The following is a 12308-nucleotide window of genomic DNA, read 5'->3' on the forward strand; positions in this document are numbered from 1 at the left end:
CAACAACACACTTTCTTTCACATCGCTGCTGCTCTCTCTGTAGGCATCGCGTCTGCTTGGAACATGAGCACACTCAATCTCACACGTGTGCACACGCATACCTAACTTGACTGCGCTGTCAGAATCCCCCAATCGGATCACATTCTTTTTAACCATTATTTTAGTGGGGCTCACACAGCTCTTATCATAATCCACACATGCCTCCACTGTGTCAAGCACATTTATACATGTTGCCATCATCATCATTTTGAAAACAGTTTCTGGCTACTTGAGCCCTTTTTATCAGCTCCTCTTGTTTCCCTTCTCCCCCACCCTCCATTCCTCATGAACACTTGATGATTTATACATTATTATTTTAGAAAAAATAATAACTCTGATAAAATCTGAACTCCAATCTGGTATCTCTTTTTGAATACGTTTTAAAATTTTAAGACAGCTTGTCTGCTTCAGTGCACTAATACACCACACACCCTTGGTGGAGTCTGCCTTTCGAGTCTGTCTAGTGAACTCTCCCCAGCATCCCTGCTGCCTTCGACCCCGCTTCCCTCTCCTCCTTTCCTCAGCACTTACAGCATGCAATGCCCCCTCCTTGATCAGGGCCATATGTAATTCGCTTAAATACCTGGTCATGGGAGCTCTGTGTTCATTTTGTGGCTCCTTAGCTAATTGACACTGAATAGAATAATTGTATTATCCATTCTAAATGTTACAAATTGCTATATATTCTAACTTTTGATTGCTTTTTTCTGAGCTAATTTCCAGCAGTTGATTAATGTATAACTGGAGAGAGAAAAAATCATGATATTTTCCTATGATTTTTACCATTTTCAAAGAGAGTTCGCCTATCTTATTTCCCTAGTGCCCACCACACACCCCGGCAAGGATTATGATCATCATACAAAGGTAAAAATGGAGGCTCAAGGGAGCTGACTTATTTTCCAACGTTTAAAAACGCAATGACCAGGGAAGGATTGTGAAACTGCGAACCTACACACATCTTCCACCAAACATACAAACTGACTGGAATTTGGGGGAAATTATGCCATTGGAAGAAGACATTTTAAAATCCCATTAAAAATAAATAAAATAACACCCCCCCAAAAGCATCAGTGAATTCTTTGCAGCACATTGGCGAGGACATGACCACGCTTTCAGAGCTTGAATCATGTGATGCTGAGAGACGAGTACATAAAGAAGGATCACACTGCTATTGGAATTCCTGACCCCACCTTCCTCAATTAATATTCTTAATTGTGGGAGAACTACATATAGTCTTGGATTCCCTGAAAATCTTTACTATGAAAATTAAACACCACCTATTTTAAGGATTTGGAAGTAATATGTTTTAAGATTGTCCATGGTATTCCAAAAGAGTGGTCAATGGCGATTGTAGCCACTGCCATACGTTGACAATAAAACTCAGGCGCCTTGAGTAGGTACTCATTAGGGATCCTACAAAAGTAGAATGGAACACCTGAAGATACCTGAAGATTTCTCCATCCCCTGGCTAGCAAAGACAAAATCAAAGCCACTAAAATCCCTTCAATCTAAACCAAACCAAGTTCACTGTCATTGAGTTCATTGTGACTGACAGCCACCCCCTACATAGGACAGGGTTGAACAGCCCCTGTGAGACGATAACTTCTCTTTGTCCTGAGGAGTGCCTGGTGATGTCCAACTACTGACCTTGCCGTTAGCAGCCCAACAGATAACCACTATGCCCCTCGGGTTCCTCTTCAATGTCAGAGCGCTCATAAAAACGGCAGGGCCACGCGTTTAATGCCTCTGCACATTTAGATGGAGAAGCCTCTATTTTTCTGCTCTTACCCATGCATTTATAAAGCACAATTTTAAAATCCCAATGATTTACACTAAGCCAAGGTTGGAGCTAAAAACGGTGAAACAGCTGTCTTCTTTAACAAGAAAAAAACACCTGTCTCGCTTTTGCTCCTGGAAAAATAGAATTGGAGAGCAGCATGGATAATTTAGAACACAAGTTAATTCCTGAGAAAGCCCTGCCCCATTTATTACTAGCTAAGAAATATTGAACGTTTAGCACTTAATCTCAGCATAGAGGGATTTTCACCCTTACATTACAGACTAATGGAAAAGTTAAGAAATATTTTTTATGTCCTTGCATTAATAGTCTATATTAAAAAACAAACAAACTAAAAACAATCACTTTGAAAGACGAGTCTGTTATTTGAAGCTTTATAAAGATATTGCCTTTTGACAATGTTTGAATTGTCAATGAAACCCTAAGTCTCCTAAGTACTGTATGTGCTACAGACACTTAAAAAAAAAGTTTATATACAAGACACCAGATAAATGATTTATAAAGAAAATAAATACATAAGGCTTTTTTCTTCTTTTTTACTATTTAAAGAGGTTAAGCATATTCCTTCATGAAGCTATAGATGGACAAAGATTAAGATACATATTCGTACAAAGGCATAGACAGAGTTTCGAGAGCTCAATCTTAAACAGTTGGCCTTTAATTAAAAAGGTTCTTTAAGTAAGTGCTTGGCTGCTAACCACAAGGGGATAGAGTTTGAACCCCAGCCGCTCTCCGGGAGAAAGATATGCCCTGCTTCCTTAAAGATCTCAGCTAGAGAACCCTGTTGGGCAACTCCACTCTGTTTTACCAGCACAGTCTGATGCAGAATTGATTGGAGGGAACTAGGGTTTCGGTGTTGCTTTGTTTGGTTGGTCCAAATGCTCCAGGCTCCAGGTGTCTCTAACAAGGAAGGATTACCTACCCTTTCATTGGAAAGGAAATAATTCACCTTCCTCATTTGCAAAACATGGTTTGAGGTACTGACAATGGAGTTACTCACATCATCTGGCAAAAGAGGGAGGGGGAGGGGGATACAGCACAAAACCTTTTAATCAAATCATTGTGTTTGATCGCTCAGACTAATTACCAGGTTTGAAGAGTAAATGCCATCATAACTTCATTTTCCTGACAACTTCTAAACGGGATGCTTGTCAAAAATCTTGTGCAAACAACTCAAAACTTACTGTCATCAGCTCTCATCAGCATCAAAATACGTAGGCATTTTTCTCTGACACTTTCTTGACTCGAGATTGATGTTCAAGGAGATAATGACTTTATGGAGATATGCAATCCTTGTAAAAGACATACTTACAGGTTTTTAATATCAACCGCCCCACGGAAGGCTTTTCTTGGAATTGCTTGAATTTGGTTTTCGCTGAGGTCCCTATAAAGAACAATAAAGAGAAAAAAGGAGTGTGAAAATATAATTTTAAAATGATGTGAGAGCACCTAAGAAGAGAAAGGGCACAGCAGAAAAACATTACAGACATGAAAGGCTTACAACGACCTCTGCAGCAGTCAAGGCCGTTTCTGATAAGACCCTTCTTATATTCTAAGATAAGGGGTGCATTAAATGGCTGTCTGATGCAAATTTCCATATTTATCGTTCCACCATAAAACCTAAAATACGGTTCTTTTAAATTTAAGAATGGACTCAAGTCTCTATAATAAAATCATTCTTGCAAACAAACAGGACACTGTAGCTAGCTCAATGACTCTGGGTTCCAAAGTTTTAGCCCTTGATAGCTCCCATCATCCAGTTGTGACTTACGGGGGCTCTCCTAAACAAGGACTCCCCTTTAAGACCCAGGAGAAGAGGGAGGGAAAACTGATCAAACCTGCATCAGTGATCAAACGTTCACAGCACTCCAAGTAATCTTGAAAATGGAACTCGGTAGGACCGGTCCAACCATACACCCCGGCTGTTCTGCAGGGACTAGCAACAGCAGACTGATTTAAGCTCTTCTTGAAATTATGGCTTATAAGCAGAAACGCAGAAGGTATGATCTGCATTCTAACTTAATTGAGAAATCCATTTTCATTAAGTGAGTGGGGGAAGAGGACTCTTCAAGTTGCGATGAGAATTTTGTTTTTAAATATATACATATAACACACACACAAAATAGATGATTAGTTTCTCTTAGAAGAGTTCAGACGCACTCCTCCCAGATCACATACGCACACAGGGGATTTACATGCACATGTCAGAAATGCCAGTGACAAGACACACCCCTCTTTTAATTTTAAGTGCCACCACTGCAGAGCAGAAAGCCAAACGGACAAAGAAACAAAGCATCCGATGAACAATGAGATGCTGCTGCAATGACCGTTGTAAGGAAGATGAAACCACTGACCAGGGCTGCAGAGCAGGGGAAAGAGAGCCGTGCTCCAATTAGTTGAAAGGATACTGCACAGCTCCGTCTGCACGCTTTCCCCCAATACCGCTTATGGCGGAGCTTGCTATGCACGCAGTGGTGGCCACTCAGTGGAGACAGAAAATTGCCAGACACAGTGACGGAGCATGTGGTCATGACCTTCTTACCACAAGATGTAGTGCAGCTGAGATTTGCATTTATATCTTAATAATCGCAATGCTCACATAAAAAATAATAATAATAATAAACATTTGCTAAGCAATCTCCAAGGAGACACATGTAGGCCAATCCATGGACAGGTCGAAGGACTTTAGTGGAAAACGATTGTATTTCGAACAGTAAATGTGACAGAAGGTGCTCATCCAGTCACTTGGACCGCCATCCATTTCCCAAGCGATGCAGCTGTGCTTCTGCGTTCAATGGTTTTCACACATCTCTACGAATAACAGAACTTCACATCCTTAAAACTGGCTCGTTTTTTCTGATTTGCCGGGAATTCTTCTTTCTTTTGGCTAACGACCCCGGGTTAACAATGTTTAACAATTTGTATTTGAAAAGCTTGGCATCTGAAACAGCACAAAGACTATGAAGCGAGAAAGTCAAGAAGGAGGATGCGTTAAAAAGATGAAGAGGAAGAAACACGTACGTTCAAACTAACTGAAAGTGTAACAACACCTCGCGGAGAGCCAACAGGAGCGCTCTCACTGCTGTGCTCCTGCCGATCCAGTGTTTGCCAACCGCAGCTGCTTCTTTCTGAAAATACACATTTCCAGAAACAAAGGCTGCTGCTCGGTGAATGAAAATGCTAGAGACAAGGTTTCAGGTCTCCCTGCTTCTCAGGCTCTGCAGCCTCCCTATGCTGGCAGATGGGGCTCCTCCTGAACACCTCACCCTGCTGCGGTCTCACTCCTGCTCAGCCTCTAGCCCCAGCTCTGTTCTAGGGTCATGGTTTCTCCTGGGAGTGGAAGGAAGAGAATCTGGAGTGATGAGGGCAGGTGGTTCCTAGATACATCGCTGAAGACAGTCAGAAGGTAGTCCTTTGTCATTTGATCTTCAGGCCCATCTATCTTAGACAGGATGCTAGCAGGAACAATGGCTTTACCAGCACTTGTTCAGGTTGGGTACCACTGAATCAATTTCAACTCAGTCATCCCATGTGGCAGAGTAGAACTACTTTGGAAGGTTCCCTTGGTTATGATCTTTATGGATTTGAATCACTTGATGTCCCCAAGGTCAATGGCATAGCCATGGGCTCACCGATCCCTGAAGTTGCCCTCAGTGCACTGAGAGAACCAAAGAGCAGCACAGTATTCTGCTCTATAGCTTAGTCCGATTTGGAAGGGCTCTTTGCTTAGGGACTCCAGTTCAATGGGCCACGTTCACCAGCACAGGAGGGCAAATCTGACATGTTTTCTTTCCCATCGTTCACGGCAATAATAAATCGTTAAAAGACTATATAGTCTTATCTAATTTAGCTTCCCTAAAAACCCTGTGAAGTTGCTGTTAGATTTCAACATACAGAGACCCTACTCCCCGCCCAACACACACATACCCTGTGCACGACAGCAGGAAACGCTGCTGGTCGGGCACCATCCTCCCAACTGTTCCTGTGCTTGAGCCCATTGCTACAGTCACTGTGCCAATCCATCTCATTAGCAAGTAGGCCTGATATTTCCTGCTTTGGCTTGAAAGGAAATTACAGGGGAATAGTAAAGATGTTTGAAATTGTCTTTGAATGACAGGTAGAGGTTAGGATGAGGGACAGTGCCCCAAGGACATACATGGTGCTGGCATGGATTGCGGAAGGGAGAACAGAAGCGTGGCATGAATACGGGGAAGCAGAAGCAAACAAGGGAAGATGGGGCCATGAAACAAAGGCACAGTCTCAGACGTCAGAGCTTAAAGAAAAAGACCGATTCAAACCTGAAAAGAAAGATCCCAGTACACTCTAAGAAAGAGAAGTCCCCCACACCCTTCCTGCTTGTTCTTCCAAACTAACACACAGCTGAGACCACCATACCACATCCTGGTTGATATCAACTTTATCCACTTTTCCATCAAAGCCAAACTAGATCTAGTGTGGTCAGTGATGGACTGTCTGTAGGCCAAGTGTATACCTGTATAACTGACTGTGTCACAGCTGAAACTAAGAAATTAGGGCTTAAATATCAAGTGGATCTAAGGATCGCCAAGGATCCAGGATTGGAACAATTACCATACACACACACAGGAACCTGCACAGATGACTGCTTAGTCCAGAGGGTCACTCAGCACAAGAGTCGCCTTGTGGCCACAGTGGACCGAGATCTAAAAGGAGGACTCGGGAAAAACCACAGGCACAACAATGATTAGGGAGCCCCACGGTTCTGATCTGGCAAGATAACGATCCTCTACCTACTTTCAATGGACACTGCATTGGAAGCCTAAAATGTGTGATTCCATGTCCTTAGATTTTGTTACTGCTTTAAACATATTTTGTTCCGTTTACAAATATTTGTATTTTCCACATATCAGATACTCAGATGATTGCACACACACACATGCACACACACACAAATGTTGCAAGCAAGATGCTATGAAGCAGTTGCCAGAGCCAACTGGAATTCACGATGACCCGTGTGTGCTCCAGAGCAGATCTGAGCTCCAGAGAGTTTTCAGTGGCTGTGATCTATGGGGCGCCGATTGTCACTCATTGTTTTAGGACATTTCTGGATGGTATAACCTCCCAGTTAGCCATCAGAACTACTAAGGGCAGTGGGAAAACAAAACATTTTATGGCGGTGGTTTTCGATCTAGTGTATCTGGAAGGTATTGCCCAAGTAATGGAATAAGAAAAGAAGTGGAAAGGACACACAAACAGGGTTTTGAATGGATTTCTTGGTACCAATTCATAGCTGTGTTCTTAATTCAACAAATCTCAGTGAGAAACGATGTGTGTTAACAGGAGTGGGGCAGTCATTCCTCTGCAGGTACATGTCACTGGCCATAGGAACCAGGGGGAGCCTATGGGAGTGCTTTGAGTCTGAGCCGGCTAGATGGCAATGTGGATGTGGGATCAATGGCCTGGTAAGGCATGCCCAAGAGCACGGGGAACGAGTAATGAGGATCTTACAGCATATGACAGCCAGCAGTGCATGGTTTGCCTCTATGAATCGGTTCGTGTATGTACTATCTCCCATAATATACAGTAAACAGAAAAGATGGAGAAGATTAAGAGAGTCTTCAGGGAGGCATGAAGAATCAACACATAAAAACGGATTGCATGTGGAGATGTATTAGGGGAGAGACAGAGCGGCCATAGGGGTCACTTTGAACTTACAACAAAGGGCCATTCACAAAATAGGAAAGCAGAAGAGAGAGACACAGTGGCCCGGTGGAGCTTGCTCGGGAACACTTTTCCATAACCTTGGAAAGATGGGAATCTCAGTGCTGAAATCTGATGGCAATGACTATAGTAAGTACGAGAAACAGAGAGAAGTAGCTAAGAGGGGTCATCTAAGAGATGTGAGGAGGAACAGGGCGTGTAGTCTTGATTCACCAGAACACCTTCAAAAGAAAAATGGGATTTTACCGGATTTCGGTGAAAATGACTTAGGTCGACGGGTTTCAGCCTCTCATTGTGGAAGAGAGGGTGGTGGGTGGGTGGAAGAAGTCCTGAAACAGAAGCTGCATTAACAGCGAGATAAATAGCATCGATCCTAAATCTGGAATGTCTGGCTGTGCTATTTATTAATCACGTAATGCTAGGCCAACTGCTCAAAGTCTTACTGCCGCAATTTCTTCATATGCAAATGGAAATAATGGCATATAGCTCATAGAATTGCTAGGTTGATCCAACAGGCTTATACAATTAAAATGCTCATTTAGTGCCTGCCACATAATAAGAATTATAGAGGGGCTGGTTGCCTGCATGTTACAATTACCCCACCCTAAGACTCCGCTTTGGGCCCATAAGGTATCTTGCCCCTTCCTTCAGAATCAAGGTGAGACATCACTGATGGGAGCGTGCGGCTCTGTAGACTGTCCGGAGCGAGAAAAATGAGTCAGGACTGCTGAGTTAGCTGGATGAAGATGCCAAAGGAGACATTTGTAATTCTACTGCTGGGCAATAGAGTGTAAGAAATTGTTTCTGAGTAGAGAAATGGCTCTAACTGGAGCTGATTCTTATGGAGATTAATCTGGGGATTGAATTTCAGAGCAGGCAGTGAGACACTGAGCAGACTCAGGCAGGGCTTCAGAACAACAGGAGGGGCTTTCTCCCCTGAAGCTGGCAATTCTTTTTTGGAGACCAGAGAATACTGCATGGGGGAGAGGTTGACCCAGGTTCCAAATCTAAGGCATTCATGCGAGTTGAAATGGTTGTCATCCTGGAGAGGCTTGCATCTCCCTCCCATCTGCACCACAGCCACAGCCCCATCCTTTCCCGTTATCACCACAGCTCCCAACCAGCTCTCCACTTCTGTGCTGGCATTCCTACAAGCAGATCTTACCAAGTTCCTGCTCGAAATTCCTCACCCATGTCCCATCTCATCCCAAGGGAATGTCCCGAATGTTCCTTAATTGGCTTCATCTCCTTCCACTGTCCCCATCATCCTCTCTGCTGCACCCACACTGGCCTCCTTGTAATCCCTTATAGACAACAGACACTGGCTCACACCAGGGCTCTCTGTCCTCCTGGCTGGGCCACTCTTTTCACCTCCCACCCTCTGCCATGAACTCTGTGCTCTTCCTTTGTCTTATCAAAGCTCCCTTCCAACCTTTCTGATCTCATACACTTTCTTTTGGACTCAAGTAACATGTACTACACCAGGATACAAGACGCTGTATAAGATGTAGTCAATTAATATGGTCCTTCTAGCCATAATCCCTTATGTGACACATTATCATTCTAGACTCTATGCTGGTGGCTATGGTCTCACATTGGATGCCATTCTCTGCTCTACCAATGGGCAAGATTAAGGTGGGTTTAAGGGCTGAACATGGAAGGTCAAGAGCCCTGGTAGCATGGTGTTTATACATTGGGCTGCTAACTGAAAAGTCAGCAGTTTGGTAGCGTGGTGTTTATACATTGGGCTGCTAACTGCAAAGTCAGCAGTTTGAAACCATCAGTCTCTCCTCAGGTAAAGTCGAGGCTTTCTACTCCTGTAAAGAGCTGCAGTCTCAGAAACTCACAGGGAGCAATTCTAAACCATCCCATAGGTTTGCTAAGAGTTAGAATTGCCTCGATGGCAGTGAGTTTTAGCTTCAGTAGCGGGCGTTAACCAAGTCACACTTTTTATTTCCTTGGGGATATGGTCTGCTGAAAGACAATGATTTTTTTATTTTTAATGACACCATCACCAAAGCTATTCTTCATTGTATAAGAGCCATCTCGGACACAGAGAGAAATCTTAGGACCATCGCAAGAAGAGCACATCAGAGGACTCTGCTGTGTGGAGTGATGGAGTCCCGGACCAGAGGCCCCGGAGACTGGCATGGAGACTAAGGGACAGAGTAAAGGGGCCAGGCTGAAGCCAGAGGTCAAGGCAAGTCAATCAAGAGACAAAACTGAAGAAGAGTGCTGTGATTACAGGACTGTGAGGTGGGGGTCCTGGGCCATCCTCCCAATTGTTCTTATGTTTGAGTGCTTTGTTGCCGCCCCTGTGTCAATCCATCTTCTAGAAGGTCTTCCCCATGGCAGACAATAGCAAGAAGAAAAAGAGAGTCATGGAGTTTCCTAGATTTTTGTAAAGTCTCATGAAATGCATAAGCATATGGGATCTGCTAATCGTATGTCTTACTATCAAGTCTTGATTCATTTTCCTCTGCTTGCCATTCATTCTTTGAAACAGAGTTTAAGCCTTAACGCTTCTGTCAGTTTTCTTTGCAATGTCTTAATGCCAACGTGGGTTCTTTCTGGTGCTTCCGTAGCATGCTGTGCTCACTGGTATCCTTCTGGAAGAGGATTATACTTGACTGGCTGCCACAGGCCATTAGAGGGGAACGTTTCATGAAAACCAAAACTGTATCCCCCGTGCCTTCAGACTATGACCTTAAGGGCCTGCCCATGGCCAATAAAACATAAAGAAAAAATGTCCCTAACTGATTAGCCAATCCGTATTATTGATATTTAAATCCTCAACTAAATTACTGATTTAATGGATCCTTGATGTCCCCCTTAGAGAATATTATATAAAAGTCAACTTTTATTCTTGCAAAGGAAAACAATCATGTGCTTAGTCATTCCTTCCTGAAGGTACGGTGAAATACTCTTTTTCATTATCCAAATATACTTAATGGGATTGATAAGCTAAAGGTGATACTAAAGTTAGAATGTTGGTGTTAGTACAAGATATCATGGATTGTAAATGGAAAACAGTTACCGAAAGCTTTTATTTGGCTTGATCTATATTTTCAATCTCAGCTGATGGACTTTAAAAGACTCTTTAATTCTCTTTCAGTTCTGGGCCTGAGGATATGTGTATATCATAATTTAGTCAATAAAACATGGATGCCAGGCAGGAAATAATCATTTCCTGAACACCCAATTCCATGCCTTTCTGTCAGGAATGATGGTATTCAATCTTAAGACATACTGAAAATATGATGCTGTTATTTTACTCAAAAAAAAAAACAAAAACAAACACACAAAAAAAGGTGGCAATATAGTGAGAAGGACTAGGCACACATACATGAAGGAAGAGAAAAGGCAAATGGTGATGACATGCATGCATAAACCAATTAATGGGATTTAATAAGATTGAGATATATAAACCAGGACAGTGTGGTAATTACATAATTTCATGTCAACTTGAAGATATATAACAGCATAGATGCGGTATTCAACCTGTCAATGGGGTCACAGCCTGATGCACCCTCCTTATGGTTGTGGCCTTCTCCTAGGAGGGCCCCGGGAACCTCCTCTTATCTCTTGGCCTTCACCTTCCTGCTGGCTAACCTTGATGACTGCCTGAGCCCTGGAGATTTTGTCTACCGCCATGGGATCCACAAGACTTTGCATCGACCAGCCTGTCCTATTCCTGCATTCTGCATTATTGCACGTGACTGTGTGAGTCTGAAGAGGGACTTATAAACTAGTATTGGACTTATGGACTTGAGTTGGACTGGCTGGGCTGAGTGTTTTCTCGATAAATAATTACTTCTTGATGTAAAGCTTTTTCTTGCACGTATATAAGTGAGTATCCCTGGATTTGTTTCTCTAGTCAATCTGGCCTAAAACAGACACATTTCTGAAATAGGAGTGCACTAAACTGAGTTTCAGGGAAAGTGCTGGGGATGGTATGGTAAGAATGAATGGAAAGTTATTTTCAAAGAAATGACCCGCATGGGAAAATCAGTGTCACATGCATACAAAGTATATTAGCCATTGTATTTTAGTTCAAATCCCTTGCTTTTAGAATGCCCCAAATTGGAAAATTAAAACTACTACATATTTTTTACACTATCTTTGCTTTTTAATAATATGTTAAGGCACAGTTCTGCCTTAGTGAGTGACTGTTATTGAAAGTTCTGCCCTCTCTTCAACCTTGACTGTTTGCTTAAATAGTGTCCAGTCACTTAGGATTTTTTTATCTGTGCACGTGAACAGTCCATGTATTTTAGTCTAAAGGCTCTTCTATATGTGTATACTTTGGTTTTCCCAAGAGTATTTTAAATTTCAGACCATTGGCTAAATTAATAATACTATTAATCAAATTACCATATGCCCTATGGGAATTATTTATAATATTCCCAATAAAATGATCATGGTATCTCTAACGTGGACCAGGGGCATATATAAACTATATATCTAGGAGAGGTTTTGTGCTCATACTTAATTGTAAACCCTGATCTAAAAAAAATTAGTTCTTACCCCATGACTCTACTCGATACTTGGTATCATGAAGAGAATAATACACACACATACACACACACACATATTCTGTGACATTTTGCTCTGTTGTAGTTGCTGATAATTGTTTTTGTTTGCTTTTTCATGGGAATGCTTTTCTTTATATGAAATTCAGGATAGGCATACCTGTAGAAACAGCAACTAGATTACTTTCTTGGGGTTCAGACAAGGAGTACTAGAAGGCAGGGATCAGCCAATATTCATA

The 12308-nt window shown here is 42.4% G+C and overlaps 1 protein-coding gene across 1 annotated transcript in view; it reads right to left on the minus strand.

Annotated features, from left to right (window-relative positions):
• Nucleotides 1-12308, minus strand: part of SLIT2 (slit guidance ligand 2) — a 407728-nt gene that overhangs the window by 167758 nt on the left and 227662 nt on the right. Inside the window, exon 5 of the mRNA XM_045284385.1 lies at nt 3150-3221. Within this exon, the coding sequence (XP_045140320.1) occupies nt 3150-3221 (72 nt within the window). The remainder of the gene's footprint in view (nt 1-3149; nt 3222-12308) is intronic.

Source organism: Echinops telfairi, unplaced genomic scaffold, assembly GCF_000313985.2.
Source record: "Echinops telfairi isolate 266 unplaced genomic scaffold, ASM31398v2 ScPeMD7_7468;HRSCAF=8506_1, whole genome shotgun sequence".
Taxonomy (NCBI): Eukaryota; Metazoa; Chordata; class Mammalia; order Afrosoricida; family Tenrecidae; genus Echinops; species Echinops telfairi.